Here is a 24,182-nt window from a genome sequence, read left to right as displayed (position 1 = left end):
CTTCCTCTCCCTCCTCATCCCCTCCGAAGGGAAAAAAAAAAAAAAAAAAAGAAAAATTAAATAAATAATTTTTAAAAGGGAGCAAAACTTCAACCCTCCCCCTCTGCGGGAGCAAACCCCGCCTCCGGGGAGGAAAGTTTATTTGAATGCAACAAATAAAAAAGCAGGGGGTGAGGGAGGAGGAAAAGCCAAAAAAAAAAAAAAAAAAAGAAGGGGTGGGGGGGTGGGGGGAGAGAGAGAGAGAGAGAGAGAGAGAGAGAGAGAGAAAACAAAGCGGGAGGGATGCAGCCCGCCGGCAGCCCGGAGGAGGAGCGGGGCCGGGCGGTGCCTGCGGCGGGGCCGGGGCCGGGGCGCGGCGGCGGCGGGGCCGGGGGGCGGGCGGAGGCGGCGGCGGCGCCGGGGGGGCACCGACAATGGCGGAGGGGGGCAGCGGCCGGGGGGTAGCGGCGGCTCGGTGCCTGCTGCCCGCCTCCTCCCCGCCTTCCTCCTCCTCCTCCTCCTCCTCCTCCTCCTCCTCCTTCTTCTTCCCGGCTAGGAAAGTTTCAGCGCCGAGCGCGGAGCAACAACCGGGCCGGGCTTTTGGCAGCCTGGCCCCGTCGGTACGGCAGCTTTCGCTTCGTTTCACCGAGCCGGAGCCGACGGGCCCGGTTCATGCCGGCGCTCAGCCGCCGTCCCCGGCTCCACCGCCGCCCCCGCCGCCGCCGCCGTCGCCGCCGGGCCCGGGGTTAAACGCGGAGCCGCCGCGCTGGCCCAGCGTCCCGGCGATGCGGAAACTCTTCGGGGAAAGCTGCCGGCAGCCCGCGGCGGCCACCGGGAATGGGATGGGCAACGGGAGCGGCAGCGGGAGCGCCCGCGGAGCTCCCCCGCCGCCTCCGCCCCGCAGCCGCGTCCCGCACCCGGCGCTCCGCTCTCCCCGCGGAGCTCCGCCGGAGCCCGGCCCGCATTCCTGGCATAACTCGGCTCGACCGCAACCACCCTCCTCCTCCCCATCGCCCCGCTCCAACGGGGACGATGAAGCCGCGGCGGCCCGTTCTCCCCGCGCCTCATCGGGCAGCGAGGGCGAGGGGCAGAGCGCTGCCCTCCGGCCCCGCGCCGCGCGGAAGAAGAAGGAGGGCACGGAGGATGGCGATGCCGAGGCCGAAGGCTGCGCTCGGGTGGTCCCCCGGCACCCGCTGCCCATGGTGGCCCGCGTCTCCAAGGTGAACATCCTGCCCTTCGGCAGCCCCGGCGGGTCCCGCAGCAGCAGTCGCTATTCCAGCACGGAGACGCTGAAGGAAGAGGAGCAGTTTGGAGTCTGCTGGCCCGGCCAAGGACGGGCTCTCCAGGCGGGTTACGGTATCTATCGATCGCCCAGTTTCGGGGCCAGCGATGGCCTGGCCTGGGGACAGCCGGGCGTCCGCGTCCGCCCCAAGCTGCCCCAGAGCGTGGCCAAGGCAAAACCGGACTATGGGAGCGAGAGCCTGCAGCAGCCGGGACTGGAAGGGGAGCGGGCGAAGCACCGCAAGTCCTTGTCCAACCCCGACATCGCCACCGAGACCCTGACTCTGCTCAGCTTCCTCAAATCGGACCTCTCAGAGCTGAAGGTGAAGAAGAAGGGGGTGAGGATCGGCCTTGATGTGGGCTCTGATGGATGCTCCAGCGGTGCCAGCCCTTCCCCAGGCGGCTGCGGTGCCGCTCATCCCCAAACCCGCTGGGCGCCGGGCGAGCGGCCAACGCTCAAGGACCTGACGGCCACTTTGCGTCGCGCCAAGTCCTTCACCTGCTCCGAAAAATCCGGGACACGGCGGCTCTTCCTGCAGAGCACCATGAAGCAGAGCTCCTCCGAGCTCCTCCTGGCCTCTGCGGACAGCCAGGACCGGGTGGCTCCAGGTGGGGGACAGCAGGGGCACGAGGATCCTCTCCCCATGGTCATCCAGGACCAGTACATCCAGGAGGCGAGGCAGGTGTTTGAGAAGATCAGCAGGATGGGTTCCCAGCAGGACTACGGCTTTGCCGCCGAGCAGAAGGACAGCGGAGGTGTGGAGGGCGCTGAGGTGGTGGCACCGACGACGGGGACGACGGACGCGACCCTTCGGGGACAGGTGGAGAGCACGCGGTGTTTGAACGACGTGGAGCTGGAGGAGAACCTCCCTCACAGTAAATCCGTGGAGGAGCTGTCGGGTCACGAGTCGAGCGTGACGGACGAGGGCATCGTCACGGAGCTGGAGCCCGTGGGGATGCCCTTCCAAGGCCTGCACGAGGCTGTGGACGCCTGGATGCTGCCCAGTGCCGGGCCGGCAGCGGGCGGCTCCGAAACGCCGCTGCCCGCTCACCCTGTGGCAGTGGCTGAAGACCTTCCAGCTGGCAAAGCCGAGACGCCGAGCACCCCTGGCAGCCTGCGGCGCCGACGTAAGTTCCCGTCAGCGGGCGCCAATGGGATAGAGGGCGGCAGCGAGGGTGGCACCGAGCCCTACCGCTCCCTCAGCGACCCCATGCCTCACCGGAGGCGCTCGGTGGCGGAGGAGGCCAAGAATTTCTCCGTGGACAGCAACCTGCTGGGCTCGCTGAGCGCCAAGACGGGCATCCCCCAGCCGGCCGCCATCGCGGGCAGCGCGGGCAGCGCGGGCAGCGACCTGTCCCTGGGCAGCGATGGGCCCCGCGACTACAGCAGCCTCATCCGCACCATCGTCAGCCAGCCCGGCGCCATGGCCAAGCTGGGCGACGACAAGGCCAACGGCAAGACCATCAAGAAGAAGTCGCTGAGCGACCCCAGCCGCCGCGGCGAGCTGGCACCTGGCGCCTTCGAGGGTCCCGGAGAGGCCATCAGCGAGCTGGAGGCCAGCATTCCCCCGTCCAGCAGCGAGCCCATCCTCTCCGCCCAGCCCGCGGCACCGGGCGCCGGCCGCGGCTACGGCTTTGACCCCAAGCTGGCCGAGGTGCTGTCCCCTCGCGTGGCCCGCCGCAGCTCCAAGAAGCGCTCCAACCGCGCGGCCCACCAGGAGAACCAGCCGCCCCCCGCGCCCGCCGTCCTCGCCAAGGGCCGCCCGGCCGCCAAGCACGTGCGGCACACCAGCGAGCCCGCCACCTTCGTCCCCATCGCCGTCCCCGAGCCGCTCGTCCCCTCTGGCCACCACGGCCACCACCTCCCCGCGCCGGCCGCCGGCCGCTCGCCCGGGAAATCCTTGCCGAGCCTGCAGCCTCCTTCGCTGGAGGATGTCACCAAGCGGTACATGCTGGCCCTCAACTCAGGTGACACGTCCCCCGCTCCCGGGGATGGCCCCCGCTCGCCACCCGCTGCCCCGCCGCCCCGGCTGCCCCGCTGCTCGCGGCTGCCCGACGAACACGGCCCCAGGAGCAAGCCACAGGTGGTAAGTGCCCATCCATCCTGAAAGCACCTTTGTTTCATGGGGTGCACCACCCAGCCAAAGCACTGGTGGCCTTGGGGTCTGTCACGTGTCCCTGTTGGTGGATGGACAAATTCCCATCTGCAGAGGCACTGCTGGATGGCCAAGAGCCCTCCCAGCCCTTTCTGCTGGTCCCCAGGGGATGAGCTCTTGTTTGTTGGGGCAACCTCCCTGGTGAAAAGGAGACTTTTGGATGGGAAAAAGCAGTTTTCAGGTTAAACAGCACCACGTTTTGGTGGAAGAGGGTTTTAGAAATGTATTATGTTTATATATAAAATCTCTCAGTGGTGCTACATAAGCTACTGATAAATATTTACCATCCCTGAGATGCTGAACCAAAAAGTGCCTTTTCCTTGGCTGGGAAGGCTGAGCAACAATCCTTCTGCTTGGGAATTCAAATGTTCCACCCCTTATTGAGCAAAACTGCATTTCCCCCCCCAAAAAACCACCATCCCTCTACTTGGGATCATGAGCATTGCCATGCTGGTGCGTGGGAAAAAAGGGGAAAAATATTTTTGTGCATGCACTGAATATTTGATTGATAGGTGAAAGTTTGATCCTCTCTGGGGAAGAATTGGCGCAGGCTGGGGGATGTGGAGGTGCTCTGCTCACCCTGGAGCACAGCTGCGTGCTTTGGGATCTCTCCTGGGATGGGTTTTTGGCATCGCTGGCCCTTTGGCTGAAGGTAGGCTTGGGTTCCCATCACTCCGGGTGTTTGTGCCGGGAAGGGCTTGGAAGCATCACCTCCTGCTGCGGCACGGCAGTGCCAGCACCCACGGGGCTTTTAATAGCTCTGGGAGAGGCCCAGAAATACCCATTCCCGTGGGGGATCTGCCGAGAGCTCGCAGGAATGACGCTGCCAGGGCTCTCTCCCCTGCTCCAAACCCATTTCAGAGGATGGGCTGGACCATTCCCTTCCAGCAGCAGCCAAGCGCGAAGTCCTCAGGGCTGAGCCTGGCGGTGTAACCCTTGCTGGCCAGGGCAGAGCCATGTGGAGAGAGGCTGCTTCTCTTTGCACCCTCCCAAAATCCCTCAGCATCTTCCCCCCAGGGTGTTCTCTTGGGATCTGGCATCCTCTTCACGGGATATTCTTGTGGGATCCAGCAGCCCTGCAGCAGCATCGTCCCCAGGAGGTTCTCCTGAGGTCTGGCATCCCCACAGCATCATTCCCTCAGGTTATTCTCTTGGAATCCATAATCCCTGCAGCAACATTCCCCTCAAAATATTCTCCAGGGATTTCTGCTCCCCATCCAGCTCCTTCTCCTGCCAGACAGCAGCTGTGGGTGGCTGAGAACAGGATGGCCACTCTTGGCCATTGTGTGAAACATCCTCAAGGATGTTGTGGGTGAGTTTTTGGGCAGCATTTTTTGCCTGATGGACCAGTTTAGGTTTAGGTTTTTGTCTTCTCTGATTGTGGGCTGGAAAGTGCTATGAAACCATCGAGCATTATAATTAAAATGGGTTAATGAGGAACCTCCTGGAGCTTTGGCTGCTGCCGCCGTGGGGACATTGGCAGGTCCCCAAGATGAGGCTGTGCACCTAGTGGCATTTCTGAATAATTAATATGTTTAGTTTATATAATATATGGTTTATCTCAATAATTTATAGAGAGATATTTCTCACTCAGGCAGGTCCCTGTGGTGTCCTGGGGCTGGGACCTGATGGCCCCAATATCAGGGATGCTCTGCTGACCCCACACACCCATGCACCCCCAGCCCTGGTCTGATCCCAGCTTTGGGATGATTTTGGGTGGATTTTTACCAGCTGTTTGGCCAAGCATGTTCTCAGGTGGATGAGCCACCCTGTGGAGCAGACCCTGGGGATGCTGCTCCCCACCTTGCCTGAACCCTCCGGCCCCGGGGAGCAGGGTGCGAATTTTCCCTTTTAAGGGCAACACCACAGCTGTATCTTCCAATCTCCCTCCTGCCTTGGGATTTCTTTGTGCTCCAGCCATATCCTAACTGAAACCAGGATTTTTATTTCTCCTTTTGATTTATTAGATGGTGGAGCTGGGATGTTTTATTTCAGATGGCATCAGCTTTGCCTGGGGGGGGCCAAGGGGGTTGCTTTAATCCTATGTGAGAGCACCGAGGACCGGATATAACTTGGCACTGGGATGGTTGGCTGGGAACAGGGATTTATCCCTGACCAGCAGAGAAGAAATCTCCTTTATTTTTTATTTTTGGATTTTTTTTCCCCTCCCTAACTCAATGGGAAGGGCCAGCGTTGCAAGGCAGTGAGACTGTATGGGGATATGGCCATATCCACTTGGGAATTTTGTGGGATGGGAGCATGCATCTCCTATCATAGTGGTGATGGTGAGATGGTGCCCATCTCCAGCAGACTGTACTGGGAAGGGATTCCTAATGGGGTCTGGCACCTCTGGGGTGATGCTCCCTTAAAATATTCTCTCCCAAAATCTTTCACCTCAAGATATTCCCTTGGGGTTGAGCATCCCTGCAGCACCATTCCCCCAGGGTATTTTCTTAGCTCCATGGTTTGGTGGTGGCTTTTGCAGAGGTGCATCTGCCACATCCCACCCAGAGAGGTGATGGTGTGTTCTCCCTCGGGGGCAGCACTGTTTGTACTGGGTTCTTTCCAGCAATTCTCCATGGGCTGGAGCCATCCAGTTCATCCTGGGGGCAGAAGAACTCCTTCACCCTGTGCCTGATGATGGGCACCAGGCTTTTAATTCCTCAGGGGTTGTTAGCAGCACATCCCACTCTGGTGGATCTGGAGAATAAAACCCCAAAACTCAAGAGAAAGAATTTTCCCTCCTTCCAGCATCCCAAAAGCTGCTGGAATGGGCAGCACAATGTGCATGCACCTATGTGCAGCCCCACAGAGCCTAGCAGCGAGCCAGGATGCATTTAGGATACTTTTGGGATGGATTTGGGATCCATTTGCTGCTCTCAATGGATCTGCACTGTCCTGCTGTGTTTGTTGACCTAGCAGCACTTGGATTAAACAGGAAAATGTTGATTTAAATATAGCACCTCTGGGGAGCAGGGCAGCCGTGGGAACGCGGCCTTCCCCACCTGCGGGTCCCGAGCGGGGCGGCCGCACCCCGGAACAGCCATCGGGGATGGAGGGGATCCCGCAGGGAGCGGCGGGGTCACGTTCCCAGGGAAGCTTACGGACATTTCCTCCCCTGCATCCTCCCTCCCGGCTCATCCCCCTCCTCCAGAGGCTCCTCCTCGCTGTGGGGACAGCCCAGAGCCGGATCCATGCACTGGCCGTATATTCCTGCAGTTTGTCATCTTTGGGCTCAGTTCCCCTCCGTTCCGTTTGTGTGAATCCCCAGGTTTGGGGCTGTGACTGGGAGTTATCTCGGTTTTTTTGGTGTTACTGGGAATCTCTAATTAATTAAAGCAGCTACAGTGGGAGAGGTGGGAAGGGGCAAATCTTGGCTCTCCTCTCCCTGCTCCAATGGTTTGCCCGGGTTCTGTGTCCCTGGATCTGCTGTGCTCAGTGAAATGCTGGACTGGGGGGAAACTGAGGCAGCCCTTCAGAGAGGTGGGATGTGGGATGGAGTGGGGGGAAACTAAGGCAGCCCTTCAGAGAGGTGGGATGGAGCAGGGGGAAGTTGGCTGGGAACAGGGGATGCTCCCTGTCAGTGGCATGGATTGACCCTGGGATCAGGAGGGTGACCCAGCCCAAATCCCCCTAACTCTGCCCATTTTTGTCTCTTTCTTTCCCCGCTGCCAAAATCCCTTATCTTAGCCCATTTCTTATTCTTTCCTTCCCCTGTGCCAAAATCCCTTATCTTTGCCCATTTTTTACCTCTTTCCTTCCCTGGTGCCAAAATTCACTTAACTCTGCCCATTTTTACCTCTTATCTTCCCCTGCTGACAAAATTCCCTAAACTGTGCCCAATTTTTACTCTTCCCCATTGCCCAAAATCCCCTTATCTCTGCCCATTTTTGTCTCTTCCCTAGTGCCAAAATCCCCTTAATTCTGCCCATTTCTGCCCCTTCCCTTCCTCACTGCCAGCTCTTTGAACAGGGCTGCTTTGTCCCTCGTCCCTCCACTTTAATTAAAAGCCTCTAATTAATTAGGGAGCGAGCTCCACCAGGGGAGGGGGATGATCCACGTGGGATGTGCATCCTTTGAGGCCTGTGCTGGTGGTGTGGGGCAGGATCCAGCCTTGGAATGACAGGGTTATCCCTGGTGCTGGGGGCTGGCCTTGGCCTGATGCAAAGGTCAGGCTCTTGGCAGGATCCAGGCCCTGGAGCCAGGGTGGGAGGCTGGAATGGGCTCCCAGCCTCTGGAGGGACCCACGGTGCTGCAGCTGGGATGCACCAGCAGCTCCCTGGGGATGGGGTGGGCACGGAGGGAGAGGCTGGATCTGGAGCCTGTGCATCCAGGGAAATCCCTGGGATTTGTGTGCATGTCCAGTCCTGGAGTGCAGGGATACACATACAGGGGGTATGGAGACAGGGACACTCACAAAGGGAATCTAGGGGAAACCTGGCAGCAATTTTTGCCTGATGGACCACTTTAGGTTTAGTTTTTTATCTTCTCTGATCGTGGACTGGAAAGTGCTATGAAACCATTGAGCATTGTAATTAAAATGGGTTAATGAGGAACCTCCTGGAGCTTTGGCTGGTGCTGCCTTGGGGACATTGGCAGGTCCCCAAGATGAGCCTGTGGCACCTAGTGGCATTTCTAAATAATTAATGTTATTAAGGGAAGAGGTCCCTGGTGCAGGGATGCACACATGGGGTATGGAGAGGGCCCTGGTACTGGGGTGGATTCTCAGAGATGCCCTGGGCAGCCTGCCTGCACCCTGCCTGCATCTGTGCACAGATGCCTGGGCTTTTCCATGGAAAATCACATGCCTGCAAAGCCCCTGGGAGGAGGTGGCCTCCTTCTTCCATCTGCTCTTGCCAGGGAAGCAGCAGCTCAGCCTGCCTGTGATGTAACCTCCAGGTAACCTCCTGCCAAACCCAGCTGGGATGGAAGCTCAGAGCTGTTCCTGCAGCCCTAATCCAGCATTGCAAGGGTTGTGGGATCCTTGGAAGTGTTCAAGGCCTGGCTTAGGTGGGCCTTGGAGCAACCTGTTCTAGTGGGACGTGTCCCTGCCCATGGCAGGGGGTAGGAACAAGATGAACTTAAGGCGCCGTCTAGTCCAAACCATTCTGTGATTTGCTCACTCTCTGATTTAGAGCCTTTCCCAAGGATATTTCTGATATTCCCCTGGATAATATTGATCCCTGTGTGATGGGAGTGTCCAGAGAGGTGGTGTGCTGAGGTCTCCCCTTGCTGAGCTCCCTCACCTGGTCACAGCAGCTCCCATGGGGCATCCCACAGCTTCAGAGCTGCAGCAGGAGCTTCTCCCAAATCCAGGATGGAGAAGGAGGTGCCCTCACACGAAGGGAAGGTGCAGCCAGGCAGCACTGGGGTTTGGCCAGTACAGTTTCCTCTTCTCTCAGGACATGCCCTGGAAAACAGGAAAAAGGAGAATGTCATCCTCCTGGAAAACAGGGAAGGAGACTCCCATCCATCCATCCATCCCCTCTCATCTCCATCAGCCTCCATCCATGTCCATGCTCCCATCCAGCCATCCCTCTCCACCCATTCCCACCACCTATCCAGGACAACAGTCTCCAGGCATGATTTTCCAAGAGAACATGGTCCATCTTCCAGGACATCTCCTCCTGAAGGCTTGCACAGACAGAGCCCTCTAAAACAAAAGGTTTGCCATTTCCACCATGGTGCTTCCAGGCCAGGATGCGTCCAGTGAGGAAAACTCAGCCACTTCCACCCCCTCTCCCTCAGTGTGGCTCTTTTTAAAGCTCTGATGGTTGGTCCCGGTGGGGCTGTTTCTCCCGACTCCCTTGGTTTCCATGGAGAGGATGAGTGAGGAATTTCAAAGGGAATGGCTCCAGTAAATGAACTCTTCTCTAAAAATAGTGTGTTTGCTTTTGGTTCTTTGGGAACTGCAGCCCGGCCAATGGGAAGGAGAAGGAAAATCAGCATCTGGGTAAAAGTATTCCAGTAACTCCCTCTTGGTGCGAATTCCCTTCGGAGCCGCTCGGCTTCCGGGGGACGGGAGGCTGATCCCAGCTCCTGCCCTGATCACAGGGCTGATCCCAGGCCCTGCCCTCATCCCAGCTCCTGCCTTCATCACCAGGGCCGATCCCAGCCCCTGCCCTCCTCACCAGGGCCCATCCCAGCTCCTGCCCTCCTCACCAGGGCCCATCCCAGCTCCTGCCCTCCTCACCAGGGCCCATCCCAGCTCCTGCCCTCCTCACCACCATGCCTGGGTGCAGCTGGGGCTGTCCCCAAGCCTGCTGCTCCCCTGTACCTTGTGCAGGGTACTGTGAGTAGAATCCCTTTAATCCCAGTGGTGGAAGGATTGGTGGGAGCAGATGCTGGGCTTGTGTGACCCCATGTCCTGCATTGTCCCAGAAACCCCAGGCACGTCCCTTTTTGGGAACCAGGAGATGGCCACAACCACCTTCCACCCACCAGTGACATGCAGGACACCAGTGAACCCCAGCAGGACATCCCTGCATGGATGTGCTGGGAAAAGGACACCCGTGCCAGTACCCACCACCAGGTTCCCTCTGGAGGAGTCACCATCCCAGGGAGGGGACAGCCACCACCAGGTGCCCCTGGAGAAGCCACCATCCTGCTGTGGGGTCACCAGCATCCCTGCACGGGGCTGGAGAAGGTTTCCTGGTGGTGCCGTGAAGTTGCTATTTGTGACTGGCCGTTCCTGAGCCCTCTGATACTCTCCAAAAAAAACAAAAAGGGAGTTGTTTGCATGGGAAGATTGGCATCTCCGAGCCTGGGATATGGTTTCCTGCTTTTTTTAGCTGGAGTAGCAGCAGACTCGCTGGCCTGCCCTGATTTGGCATCCCTCTTCTTGCTCTTTTTTTTTATTTGGAAGAGTTTCATCCTGACCCCTCGGCAGAAACACCGTCGCTAGCGGTAGGGATCGGGTCTGGTCCTCTCGGTGCTCTTTGGGCTGCCCCAAACCCCGGTGAGATGGGATGTAGATGGCTCAGAGCCTCGGTGAGCGCAGAGGGAGCTCGTCCCTGCATCGGCCAAACCTGGCGCAGGTCAGTGGATGCTGAACCTCCTGCTCCCCGCTCCCCAGGGTGTGACAGGGCAGGGAAGCTGTCACCTCTCGCCCCGGCTGCGATGTGACCTGGGCTGTGGGCGTTCCTGGCGAGGTCTGTGCTCCCCCCGTCCCCAGATCCCTGCTTGCAGCAGGGTGAGGGGAGCACCAGGAGCTGGGGGTCTGTGGGGCACAGCTGGGTGAGGCTGGTGGCTGTACCTCGGCTGCTTCCAGGCGTGGATCCAGGCAGGAGGGACAGGAGAGGTCCTGGCAGGGGCATGGAATGGGGTGGTCAGGTCTCCTGCCTCCTCTGGGTGTCCATTGTGGGTTTGTGGGGGCCCACGGACTTCCAGCGCCTGTTTGATCCTGAGAATCCATCTGTCAGCTCCTGGCTGTCTGTCTGCAGCTGGATGACATATCTGGGTGCCCATGGCACCTGGGGGGCCATCAGCTCATAGGGGCCTGTGATTATTTCTGGATTTGTGAGTGTCCATGGACTCCTAACACCTGTTGGATCCTGGGAATCCTAATCAGCTCCTGCATCTCCATCCCCTCTGGGTGCCCAGTGGCTTCTGGGTGTCCATGGACTGCTGGGTACCTGTTGGATGCTGGAATCCATCAGTTCCTGGGTGCCCATGGCCTCTGGATGCCTGTGAGTGTCTGTGGGCTCCTGGGTGTCCTTCAGCTCCTTTGTGCTTGTGGATCCGTGGGTACCCAAGTCTTTTTGGGATGCTGGGCATCCATCAGCTCCTGGGTACCCAGGGAGTCCCCATTGGCTTCTGGGTGCCCGTGGACTCCAGGGCAGCTCCTGAGCATCCATCATCTCTGACTCCTGGATACCTCTTGGCTTTGGGTGTGCCTGGAATTCTGGCTCCACATGGAGACCTGCATCCCCATCAGCTCCTGGGTACCAAACACCTCCTGTGCCCATCACTCCCTGCATGCCAGGCTGGCTCCTTCCCAGCTGTCCCAAGGCTTCTGGCCCCATTCCAGCAGGCAGCCAGGGCACCTCCCACCCTCCTGTGCCAGGCTGGCATCCAGCAGTGATGCCAGGGAGTGCCAGCATCGGGTACCCCTCTCCCTGGCTTCCCTGTCCCCCCAAATCCTCAGAACCGTTGCTTTTGGGGTGATGTGGGATGTGGGGTCAGGATTGTGCCAGCGGCAGGGGATGCGGGTGGGGGATCCAGGGATTCCCGTGAGCTGAGGGGGTGGAATCGCTCCTGTCCCGGTGGGTGCAGGGCCAAGCCCACTGGGAGGCAGCAGGGGGAGGGAAGAGGAGCTGGGCTGACCTCAGCATCTGGAAAGCTGCGCTCTTGGGCCGTGGCCTGCGTGCCGAAAACCGGAGGCAAAAAAAACCTTCCATATTTGGTGAAAGTTGCTCCAGGACTCGGCAAAGGCTGGCAGCAAACCGGGGACCACAAGCCCCCAGCTCTGCCCTGGACCACTGCTCTTGTCAGGGCCCTGCAGACGTGCCAGGGGATGGATGGTGGCTGGGGAGGGTTAAACTGGGGTGAGCATCTCCAGCCGGGTGGGAAGGGGGGCATGGAGAGTGGGGATCTGTGGGAGGATGCAGGAGATGCACCAGCACAATCCTGAGCTTCAGATTTTGGCAGAGGGGAGAACCCCTCACCCCAGTGCCATTGCTGAAAATTTCTAGTGAAAATCCCACAGGAAAAGCCCCACTGTGCATTTAGAGGAGGAAATTTTGTTGCTTTGGGAGATGAATCTCCTACAGCTCCCCTTTCCCCTTCCCACTGGCACTGCTCCAGCACTGCTGTTCCCCTGGACAGCACAGGGATGCCCAGCATCCTTCCACCCTGCCTTGGAAAGCTTGCCCCAACTCCTTTATTTTTTATTCCCCTTTTTTTTCCTCACACTTTAAAAGCAGAGTTGCAGCCAGGCCGTGTCCTCCCGGGATGAATCACCGCGGCCGAGAAGTCCAAGAAGGGAAAACAACTGAATTCCCGTGCGCTGGGGCTGAGGCTGCCCTGCTCCTCCTCCTCCTCATCCCAGAGGAGATGGTGCTGCTGGGTTTCTCCATGGGAGCATCCCTGACCAAATCAATGCTCCTCTGTGAGCTGGGAGCCTGGGAAAAACCACGGCCGAGGGAAAAGCAAACATCTCCAGCCCCGGGCCTGCGAATAAACACGGGAATATTATTAGTAACTGAAGCAGGGCTGAATCAGAGCTGCTGATTTATGCTCTGATTTCCTTTCAAGAAGTTACTCTGTGGAGAGCAGCTCGGACTTACCCGTGGGAGAGCAGGGAGAGGCTGGGCAGGGAGGGAAAGCAGCCCCGGATGTGATTCCCTGCGGCGTCGGGCAGGCTCCCTCTGCTGTGCCACAGCTCCTGCTCTTCCCATGGCAGCGGCTTCCCCAGCACCTGGTGGTCCCAGGGATGGGCTGGCTCTGATTCAGAGATGAGAGGCTGGTAGCAGGGAGAGAGGGATTGGAAGCCAGGGATGGGGTGACACCTGGAAAAAGAGATGACTTGTGCTCAGGGATGGCAGTGGTTGGCACCCAGGGATGGGCTGACATGCCCCAAAAAGGTGACTGGCACCATGGAATGGAGGTGGTTGATACCCAGGGATGGCACTGGCTTAGGGCAGAGCATCACTGATCCCAAGGGAAAGGCTGCTTAGGTTTGAAACCCTACAAAACCCAATCTGTTGTTATCCTATTGCTGTTATCCCATTTCTAGAGTCCCATACCTTCTGGGTGGTTTTCTCCCAAGCAGCTCTTCACAGCAGCATGGTTCCTGCTCCTCCATCAGGGCTCCTCCAAGGCTCTCCCAGAGCCGCCAAGCCCACCCCCTTTTATCCCAGTTATCTTCACCAGCCACAGCTGCAGCCCAATGAAGGACATCACAGCTGCAGCCCATCTAGAACAATTAGGGTTGGGGCAAGGCCACTTGTACAATACATAGATTTCACTATAACTCAAAGTACAATACATACTAAGATTCAATGGCCACCTATATTTCCCCCTTTTCTTTTAACAATTATACAATTACAATACATATAACCCACCATGGCTCAAAGGGCACTTACACAATACACAGATTTTACTATAACTCAAAGGCCCCCTGTACAATACATACTAAGATTCAATGGCCACCTATACCAATCCAACCTCCTGCTTTAATACTTCCCAAGAGGACAGAATGTGATTTTTTTTTTTCCCCTCGAGTGATTTCCTGCCAGAGGCTGAGTGATGGAGGCAATACAGGATTGGATGGAATAGCATCGTCCTGTTTTGGGAGATGGGGTTTTTCTGGCTGCACGAGGGAGTTTTAGGTGCCAGGATGATGCTGTTTGTTGCAGAGGTGTTTGCTCATTGCATTGGGATGGATGGGAGCAGGTCCAGGTTATTTCCAAGCCTTTTCTTTCTGGAGTTTTGGTAGAAATAGAGCTGAGGATGTGTTGAAATTGTCAAGCTGTCCCCGTGTACCAGTGGCTCCCACTATGTCCCAGCTCCCTCTAGTGGGATCTACCTTGGGAACAAGCATGCAGGGAAAGAAAAGGTGCAGAAATTCCAGATTCTTTCAAACGGGGAATGCTGGGTTCGAGGAGGTGCCAAGATTCAGGCAGCTCCTAGCACAACCCTGCTGTGACACCCTAGAGGATCTCCCATCAGGAGCTGGCAGCAGGAATGAGCTGTAATTGAGGGAAAAACAACTTGTATTTATTTACTCTCTCAATTTTGGCGTGGTTTGGAGGGGTGGGAATAATTTTGCTTGAGGCAGGATTAGCTCCTCCTCCAGCAGCTGCAGGAGGGCCCTGAGCAGCAAATCCCACTCCCAAAGTGGTCTGAAACATTCCATTCCCCCCTAAATCTGGATATTTTTGCCCCAGATCTCAGGGATCTCAGGGACACAATCCCTGCTGCAGCTGACTCAGGCTGTGGCTGGGTGAGTTCACACCAAAGGAAGGGACAAACCCTGAGTGCTGTGGGAATTTTGGGATGGTCTCTGGGGATGCAGAGATCCTCCTTGCCATGGGATGTGATTTTAGCATCCCAGAGGTGGGGTGGCAGCAGGAGGAACCCCCTCCCACACCAACCCAATCACCAGGGTTTGGGACAGTGGGGGCAGTGCTCCGAGTGGCTGGAATCATCGTCATTCCATGCACTGATGTGTGCAGGGGCTCAGGGGCCAGAATCTGTGCGATCCCTCCTGGAATGTACATTCCTACTCTCCCTTTGGCCTTTGTTTGTTTAAAAAATGGATGTTTTAGGACTTTCCTCCATCCACGGCTCTTTGTTTGTGGGGGTGGAGGCAGGACACAATATGCCATGGCCTTTTCCAAATGTTTTAGGGTGTTTTCAAATCCCTGGGGATGCTCAGACTCCTCCTGCGTCGATATTCCTGCTCAGGGAAAAGCAAAATGATGGGGTTGCTCCCTGAGCCTAGTTAAAAAATTAAATAAATCGAGATGGGAGAGTTCCCATCCTTCTTCAGGGCTGTATTTCCAGTGTCAGAGGGAAAGCTGGGGGAAAAGGCTTTTCCTTGGCCCCCATGCCAGGTTTGGGGTGCTGCTGAATCACCCCCAAACCCTGGTGCCGGATCCTCTCCACCTTTGAGTTTTCAGGAGCATTTTGCCACGCTGGCACAAGCCTTGGGATGGGGGACGAGTCCCTTGGCTCCATCCCAAGGAACTGGCGTTTCCCAGGAGGGTTTGGGGTTTTGGGAGAGGAAACGCTCAGGTTGGGAAGAAAAAAAAAACCCAACAGGGGCCGGTCCGAAAGGAAATCTAAAGGTGTTTACAAAGAGCCGCGCTGCTAAAAATAACCGGCTCATATTTTAGACAGCCCTAAAAATAGGCAGCGCTGTTGGAGTGGCCAAACACTCCCAGGAATTTCCTGTGGGCCGCGGGCCGCCTGCAGGGGGGTCCGGGCTGGGCACCGCTGCGGGTTCGCATGGATGGAGGGCGGGATGGAGAGCGGACCCCCGAAGGAACAGCGGGATTGGATCGGGTCTGGATCCTTCCCTACATTTAACCCTTCCGCAGCCAGCCCGGGTCACATCTCCAGCGGTCCGGACCCATGGGAGGAATGCGAGTCCCTTGCAGCGATCCCGGGACACGCCGGGGGGGATGAAGGGATGGATGAGCCAAGGGGAGCGGGAAAGGCGCTGCTGGGATGGAGGGGCCGGGCGGGACCGGGGCAGGGCTCGGGGAGCGGCTGCGGGCGGAGCCGCCGGGGCCAGCGGGGCCGGACCGGGCAGGGACCGGGACAGGAACGGGATGGGGACGGCCCGAGGAGTGGGAATGGCATTGCAAACCAGAGGGGTTGGGGATTGCATTGTGGTGGGACTCAGGTTTGCATCCCTGGTGGGTCCAGGATTGCAAAGGGAATGGGATTGGGATTGCAGCTCAAATGAACCTGGGATTGCAGGAGAAATGGGATTGGGACTGCAAGCCAAATGAACCTGGGATTGTAAAAGGGATGGGATTGGGATTGCATCTCAAATGGATCTGTGGTTACAGCCCAAACGGGTCCAAAGCCACGAGCCAGGTGGGTCCAGGATTCCCACAGGAGTGGGTCTGGGATTGCAGCCCAAATGGATCTGGCATTGCCATGCAGATGGACCCAGGCTGGCTTCCCTGTTGGGTCTGAGATTGCAGCAGGAACGGGGTTGGGATTACAAAAGGAATGGGATTGGGGTTGCAGCACAGATGGGTTTGGGATTGCAGTGCGGCTGGAGCCAGGTTTGAATTCTTGGTGGGTCTGTGATTGCAACCCAAATGGTTCTGGAATTGCAAAGGAATGGGGATGGGATTACAGCTAGATGGGTCTGGGGTTGGGACCCAAATGGGCCCAGGATGGCAAATAAACAGGTCTGGGATTGCAACCCAGAGTGTTGCAGCCCAGCTGGGCCTGGATCTGCAACCCTGGGTGGGTTTGGGATTACAACCCAAAAACACACAGGACTGCAAGCAGAAGGGTCTGGGATTGGAATCCAGATGGATCTAGATTAACAAGGCATTTTGTTCTGGGATTGGAACCCAAATGGATCTGGAATTGGAGCCCAAAAAAATCAGAGGTTGCAACAGAAGCATGTTTGCAATAGGGTTCTAGCAGAGCCCAGGATTTTGTCCCTATTGGATCCCAGGATATTGCAATGCAGATATGCCCAGGATTGCAATTGAGATGGGTTTGGGATTGCAGCCCAAATGTGACTGGGGTTACCACCAAAATGAATCTGGGATTGGAGCTCAGAAGAGCCCAGGCTTTCAATCCAGATGGCTCTGGAATTGCAATGCAGATGGATCCAAGCTTGCAACAAAACTGGTTCTAGGATGGCAGCCTAAAGGAATCTGAGATTACAGCAGAAATGGGTCTGGGGTTGGATCCCAGAAGAGCTCAGGTCTGGGACTGCAAACCGAATAAACCCAGCATTCCAACAGCTGGGATGACCAGGGCACTGCAGCTGTGGGAGCAGGAGCAGCCTCGTTACCTGGGTGCCATTAGCATTCCCTGATCCCGGGGTGCATTGGCAGCTCCTGCAGCTCCCATTGCCTGCCCCGAGGGTCCTTTCTCTGCCACGACCCCTTCCCGGGGTGGGGTGCTCACCATCCTCACTTCCAAGAGGAAATTTACTGGCTGCCATGCGAGGATGCAGCCCTGCTGCACGCCGTTGCTGTGGAAACGGGGTGAGCGGCTAATTAGATTTAATTAACGAAGCAGGAGGGGAGCGTTACAAACAGATCTGGGCAGGATGCATCACCCGGCCAGCAGGGATGTGGGTGCCGAGGCGGTGATGCCGTGGCGGGGGAAAGGGGGCGTGCCTCAGTTTCCCTGCCTGCAAGGTCAGGGAGGGGGACGGAGTCCCTGAGGATGCCGAGCATCCCCGCACCACCGTGCGTCCCCCATCCCTAAAAATCCCATGCCCCAAGAAAGCATCATCTCCCCCGCAGCATCCTCGCTGGGCAAAGCCTTCCCAGCCGCATCCCTGGGCGGGATCCGGCCCTGCCCGCATCCCTGTGTGTCTGTGTGGGCTCGGCTCAGCCTCCCGCCCGTGCCTGGCCCGCTCCGGGGGCCGGGGACCCTGGCGTGGACGCAGGCGCAGCCTCTCAGCCCGCTGCCGCTTTGCGGGAGGGCTTTCCATCTTTCCATCTTTCCATACATCCCCCCGGTTCCACATCCACGGCGATATAAATAGCGCCCCGCTCCGATTCCCCTCCCCGCCGCATCCCGGCGCAGCGATCCCGCTCGGGGCGGACACCTGGGGATCGCGGCAGGGAGGTGAGGCACACGCAGGGATTTCTGCGCCATTCCTCGGGCCGCGAGGGACGGACCGACCCCCGGGAGCCGCATGCTGCAGATGGTGAGGACCCTGGCGCAGTTCACCATCGCGCTGGAGGACATGCGGGACATCGGCGACGGCATCGACGCGGCCTTCGCCACCTCCGGGCTCAGCGGCGCGGCCGAGGAGCTGCCGGACAAGGGCTGCGGCGGCCGCGGCGGCACCGAGGTGACGGCCCGGGGGTCCCGGGGGGGCGCCGGGGGGACGCGGGGCCGAGGCGGGGGCGCGGGGATGCGTCACGATCGGACACGTGTGCGGTACCCGGCACCTGTGGGGTCTGCGCCGCCATGGCAACCGCGCCTCCATCCTCATCCTCATCCCCATCCCCGTGCCTCCATCCTCATCCCCGTGCCTCCATCCTCGTCCTCATCCCCGTGCCTCCATCCTCATCCCCGTGCCTCCATCCTCATCCCCGTGCCTCCATCCCCATCCTCACCCTCGGCTCCACAGCCCCGGGGTGCTCCCGCCCGGAGGGGGCGATGGGGGGGCCGGAGCCATCGCTGCCGCCGCCCCCCCGGGGCTGGCTGACACCGCGGAGGTGTTGGATGGTGGGGAATGCCCGATTCCAGGGGCTGATCCCGAGGGTGCTGGGCAGGATGAGGCCGGGGTGAGGTGGGGGTGTCCCCGGGGAGAGCAGATGGAGGCTGAAGCATCTTCAGCCCCCCGGCAGAGAGGCTTGGCTGGGGTGAGGAATGCAGTGGGGCACATCCTGCCTTTCCCCCAGCTCTGCTCGTCCCAGTGGGAATTTGCCCCTGCCGGGGTAACACTGGTGCTGTAAGGCTGGAAAAAATCCCCCTGCCAACAGTTGGGCCTCATCCTGCGTGTCCCCAGTGCTGCTGGTGCAGCTGAGCCTGGGCAGCTCCTGGGTCTGACCCTGGGACAGCTCCAGGGAAAACAGGAGCAGCAGGGAACTGGTTGGTGAGGGTTGGGGAAACTGAGGCAGTTTGGGGCATCAGATTCCCCTAAGCTCCATCCTCCAGTGAGCACCCATCCATCCGTAATTAAAGCTAATTAATCCAGCAGTGAGAGCGTTCTCTATGCAAGTGGGGAGGTCTCAGCTGGTGTTCCCAATATCTCCATGGTTTCCTGGTTCCTGGAGAGCCTTGGACCCGTCACCAGTATTTGGCTCCAGACAAGAGCTTCCTCCATGCTTGGTTCCATCAGCAGCCCAGTGGGGAGCAGGGAAACTGAGGCACAGCTCTGTCCTGGAGCGGGATCTGGCCAGGATCCCTCTCCATTGCTCCCTGGGCACCACGAGGGCCATGGTGGGCTCTCTCCATGGTGAGGATGGCCAAACTTCTTCCTGTGGCTGCAGAGCAGCTTCACAGCTCATTGTGTCCCCACCGGGGAGGACACGGCCCCTCGTGTCCAGGGGCCCATCCCACAAGACTGAGGACATCTGGGGTGTCTCACATCCAGGGTCTCTGGAGATTCTGCACACGCAAAACTTCTGGGGTACCTGTGCACCCAGGGCATCTCTGCACCAAAAGCTTTTGGGATGTCTCCGCACCTGGAGTCTCTCTTTGCCATGCAGAACCTTTGGGGTGTCTCTGCACCCAGAATCTCTGGGGTGTATCCAAACACAAAACTTCTGGGGTATCAGTGCACCTCTGGAGCATTTCTGCATCTCAGGGCCCTTGGGGCATCTCCCACCGAAATCTCTTGGGGTGTCTCCCACCCAGCAGCCTTGAAGCGTTTCACACCCAGAACCTCTGGGGTGTCTCTGCTCCCAGAGCCTTTGGAACATCCCACTCCCAACACCTTTGGGGTGTCTCACTCCCTGGGCCCTGGAGCACTGCCCCCAGGCTGAGCTGCACGCAGGAGGGGTCCCCGAGCCCCGCGGCAAGGAGACCCCGGCCCATCTGCCCCCCGGGCTCCCAGCCCCGCACGCCGCTCCTGCCCCAGGGTGCCCGGGGCGGGAGGCGAATTCCTGCGGGTCCGCTCGCAGCGGCTCCAGAGGGCTCCGGCTCCGACCCATGTAGGGCTGTGAGCTCCAGGGCGGGCTCCTGACGCGGCCGCGGAGCAGAGCAGGCGTCTGTGCGCTCGGTGTCATGTACTTCCTAATCCTCCCGGATTCCTCCACCGGGCTGCAGAGGCAGCGCAGGGGAGCTGGACGCCAGCCGGGCTCTCCGGCGCTCAGCCTCCCCAGCCGGGCCCCGCTCACCCCAAAACCCGCTGTGTGTGTGTGCTCTCCCCGGCAGGACATGAGGAAACACGTCATCATGACCCTGCTGGACACCGAGCAGTCCTACGTGGAGTCCCTGCGCACCTTGATGCAGGTAAGGGGGCACGGCCGGGGTGTGACACCCCAGAGCTCCCCCAGGATCCGCCCTGTCACCCCAAACCCTGGCTCTGGGATGTGCCACGAGCTGGGTGGCGCCGGGGGGATGTTGGGGACAGCTGGAGCAGAGCTGTGGCAGCAGTGCCAAGAACGGGGTGTAGGATTTACCTCCATGCCCAAAGCGAGCCTGTGGCATTCCCAGTGTGCTGTCACCTGGCAGGTAGCTGTCCCCAAGCCTCTTGCCGTGCTTGCCTTCCAAAATCTCCTCCTCGTGTTGCACCCCATCTCCTGATGGCCCTGCCATCAGGGTGGGGAACCCCTGAAATCCTTAATTCCCCCGTGCTCCCGTTTCCTGCTGGGATCGTCACCTGCAGAGCTGAGCCAAAGGTTTTTCTCAGGCTTTTTTTGCTGAGCTGGTTCCAAACCCCCTGGAGCAGCCTGGCCCGAGGGCCCACCCCACATTTACCATTTCAGATGCTAATGAAGGTGTTTCAGCAGGTTAATGACGGTCAACGCCCTGGAGACGTCACCTGGCCGAGGTGTGGCTTGTCCAGCCACATCCCTGCGGGGGGGGGAACACCAAAAACAGCTCTGCAAAAGCAGCAGCACCTGTGGGATCAGTGACAGTCCCCAGGGGCATGGGGCACTCCATCCCACCCTGCAGCAGCACCTGTGGGATCAGTGACAGTCCCCAGGGGCATGGGGCACTCCATCCCACCCTGCCTGGGCTCTTCCCATAAATGCCCCACAAGGATGCCCCCAGGGTGGACACAGATGTCCTGCAGGAGGGGAGGACCCTCTGGCTGCTGCCAGTGCAGACCTTGGCTTAGAGGGGCCAGAGGGCTCTGGGGCTGCACCAAGGGCTGTCTCCGTGCTCCTCTTCCCAATGTGGGAATGCATGGCACAGTCCATCCCAGCTCCTGCTGCAGGTGCTGGACACAGCAGGACAGGTGAAGGGAGTTAGGAGCCTCAGGATGGATTTGGTCCTCCTGACTTGGGTCTCCATGAGATATCTGGCATCAGCTTGAGGAAAGTGATCCCTGGGGAATGACACCTCCTTGACCAGCTTGGTTGGAGAGGTGTGAAGCCACTGGAGATGGGTCCTGTCCTCAGTGCTCAGCTCCATGGTCCTCCACACATCCTGACAGCCACCAGCACCCTGTACTGAGTGCAGACTGAGTGGGGGGCAAGGCTTGAGAAGACCTTCCACATCCTGCTGCATCCCCTGCAAATCCATGTCTCCCATTCCAGGGGCACTCCTCTGCTCTGCAGCTCAGCCCCATCCATGGACAATGTCCACATCCTCCATGAATGGAGGAAAGGAGTTTCATAGCAGAGCCACCCACCAGCCCTGCTGGGGACCTGCTGGCCCTGAGTATTGCTCCTTGGCCATTGTGTGGTGGTTGTCCAGGGTGTGACCCAGTGGGTGCATCCTGCTGGTCCAGCCCCTCCTGGTTCCAAACACCCTAAATCCCACAGGAACACTCTGGCATTTGGATCCTGGGATTGCTGTCATTTCCAAGCTAGGTCAGGCAGATGGAGGTGGTGAAGGCTCACAGCAGCAAAGATGGCTCTGGAGGCCCTGGGACAGAGGATCCTGTGCCATGCAGGTTCCTGGTGCAGAGCTGTCCCTCTCCCCGCACAGCTCTGGGGATTCCCTGAGGAAGGCTGGGCTGCAAAACCTCTCTGGTGCTGCTGATGGGTCCCTGGAGGAAGCCCCCGCTGCAGGGTGCCATCCATGCCCGTGTGTACATGGGCTGAGGGACCCAGACTGGCTGGGGAGGGACAGGGAACCCCCATGGATGCCAGTGCCCGTGCCTGCCCGCAGGGGTACATGAAGCCGCTGAAGCAGCCGGAGAACTCCCTGCTCTGCGACCCTTCGCTGGTGGACGAGATCTTCGACCAGATCCCCGAGCTGCTGGAGCACCACGAGCAGTTCCTGGAGCAGATCCACGACTGCGTGCAGAACTGGCACGAGAAGCAGAAAGTGGGCGACCTCCTGGTGCAGTCGGTGGGTGCTGGCGCGGCGATTCCCCCGGGAATGCGGGCGTGCCCGCTGCTGGGCACGGCCCCAGAGCAGAGGTTTGGGAGCAGGAGGCAGGGCAGGGATGAAAGGATGGGCCAGGCAGGCCTGGGATGGAGAGCAGGAGACGATCTCCAGGCCTGCTGTCTGCTTAGCGTAAGGGTGGGAGCTGCTGCTCCCGGCTGGCTCTGCAGCTCCGCGTTTCTGCCTCGGGAGCGCAAACGTCAGGGCTGAAAAATCGAGGTGGGCGGACGGCGGTGAGCCCTCCCTGCGCCAGCCCAGAGCCACAGTTAACCCTTGGGGCAGCTTCTCCCATGATCCATGATGCTGGATCCCTGTTTTCCCCCCATCCAGTTCTCCAAGGATGTGCTGGTGAACATCTACTCTGCCTACATCGATAACTTCCTCAACGCCAAGGACGCCGTCAGGATCGCCAAGGAAGCCCGGCCGGCTTTCATGAAGTTCCTGGAGGTGGGTCTGGTTCCTGCCTCCACAGATCCTGGCCACCATCTAGAGCCAGGCAGAATGGGAGCAAGTTTACTGCCAGACTGGGAATTTCCTCCCCACACACCTTCTTGGGTTTGTTGCAAAGAGGGGTGAACTGGAATCAGTGTGGGTGGTGTGGAGGTTTGGACCCCACACCAAAATGGGTGATCCTGGCTCAGTGGGAGGCAGTGTCCCTGCTGTGTCCCACCAAGGGGCCCATCCCTGTCCCTCCTGGCTGTTTTGCAGCAAAGCATGCGGGAGAACAAGGAGAAGCAGGCCCTGTCAGACCTGATGATCAAGCCTGTGCAGAGGATCCCGCGATACGAGCTGCTGGTGAAGGTGGGTGACACCGGGGGGGTGGCAGTGTCACACCAGCAGCGGGGAGGCCACAGCTCCTCCTCACCCCCACGCAGCTTTCAGGGCTCACAGACCTCTCCTCAGCCCTTTTCCCATCCCTTGTCACAAAGTTGACGTGGACATGTCCACCCCTCCTTGGGACTGGTTCCATCCCCAGCACTCAGAGCAGCGTGTGAGGGGCTGGGGCAGTGCCCCTGGTGCTGCCAGAGGTGACAGCCTGGCCGTGTCCCCCCCTGGCAGGACCTGCTGAAGCACACGCCCGAGGACCACCCCGACCACCCGTTCCTCATCGACGCCCAGCGCAACATCAAGCAGGTGGCGGAGAGGATCAACAAGGGCATGAAGAGCGCCGAGGAGGTGGAGAGGAACGCCCGCATCGTGCAGGAGATCGAGTCCCACATCGAAGGGATGGAGGATGTATGTAGGGGGGGGCCTTGCATGGGGTCACGCTTTCCTTCTCCACCAAATGTCCTCATTTCTGCTCTCTTGGGTCACCCCGGGCCACTTGGGTCACTTGTTTGCTCCTCCAGGTGCAGCTTTCCCCATCATCATTTGGTCTCTGTGGGCTCCTGGGGGTTTGGGAAGGGACTGGGGTTCCATTTCTGAGCTGGGGGATGCATGAAGGCCACAAAGTGCCCCACAGTGCATTCCCAACCACAGCTCTCCTTGTCCCCACAGCTCCAGGCTCCGCTCCGCAGGTTCCTGCGCCAGGAGATGGTGGTGGAAGTGGTAAGAGTGGGGTCTGAGGGGAAATGGGACCCTCTGGGTGGGCAGTGGGAGGCTGTGAGTGCAGCCATGGGGTGCCTATGTGCCCATGGGAGGCGATGGATGGATGGATGGATGGATGGATGATGGATGGATGGAATGGACAGATGGAAAGGCGAGGCTGCACATGGGGAAACTGAGGCAGGGCCCTCTCCCAGCACAGATGGTCACTAACCCCCGGGTGTCTCCCACTGCTCCACAGAAGGCGGTGGGTGGGAAGAAGGACCGCTCCTTCTTCCTCTTCTCGGACCTGCTGGTGTGCACCACTCTGAAGCGCAAGTCGGGCTCGCTCCGCCGCAGCTCCATGAGCCTGTGAGTACCCCCAGGCTTGGGGACAGCCCCTGGGTGTCCCTGCCAGCTGGCCTGGCTTTGGGGGCTGTGGCTGTGGGTGCAGCTCGGCCATGCCCCCCAACCTCCCAGGTACACGGCGGCCAGCGTGATCGACACCGCCAGCAAGTACAAGCTGCTCTGGAAGCTGCCCCTGGAGGATGTGGACATTGTCAAAGGTCTGTC

General features: G+C 59.2%; 1 protein-coding gene across 1 annotated transcript in view; it reads left to right on the top strand.

Moving 5' to 3' along the window:
• Window positions 1–413: 413 nt before the first annotated feature.
• ARHGEF17 (Rho guanine nucleotide exchange factor 17) overlaps window positions 414–24,182 on the top strand; it is a 28,445-nt gene continuing 4,676 nt past the window's right edge. Inside the window, exons 1-9 of the mRNA XM_054270262.1 lie at window positions 414–3,347; window positions 19,959–20,036; window positions 21,867–22,049; window positions 22,416–22,532; window positions 22,794–22,886; window positions 23,145–23,321; window positions 23,583–23,633; window positions 23,872–23,981; window positions 24,090–24,175. Of these exons, the coding sequence (XP_054126237.1) occupies window positions 414–3,347; window positions 19,959–20,036; window positions 21,867–22,049; window positions 22,416–22,532; window positions 22,794–22,886; window positions 23,145–23,321; window positions 23,583–23,633; window positions 23,872–23,981; window positions 24,090–24,175 (3,829 nt within the window). The remainder of the gene's footprint in view (window positions 3,348–19,958; window positions 20,037–21,866; window positions 22,050–22,415; window positions 22,533–22,793; window positions 22,887–23,144; window positions 23,322–23,582; window positions 23,634–23,871; window positions 23,982–24,089; window positions 24,176–24,182) is intronic.

Source organism: Melozone crissalis, unplaced genomic scaffold (genome assembly GCF_028551555.1).
Source record: "Melozone crissalis strain CALT ecotype California unplaced genomic scaffold, PUWL_Pcris_2 ptg000009l_1, whole genome shotgun sequence".
In the NCBI taxonomy this organism is placed as follows: domain Eukaryota; kingdom Metazoa; phylum Chordata; class Aves; order Passeriformes; family Passerellidae; genus Melozone; species Melozone crissalis.
The sequence above is the reverse complement of the archived record's forward strand: the minus strand, read 5'-3'. Positions and strand labels throughout refer to the sequence as shown.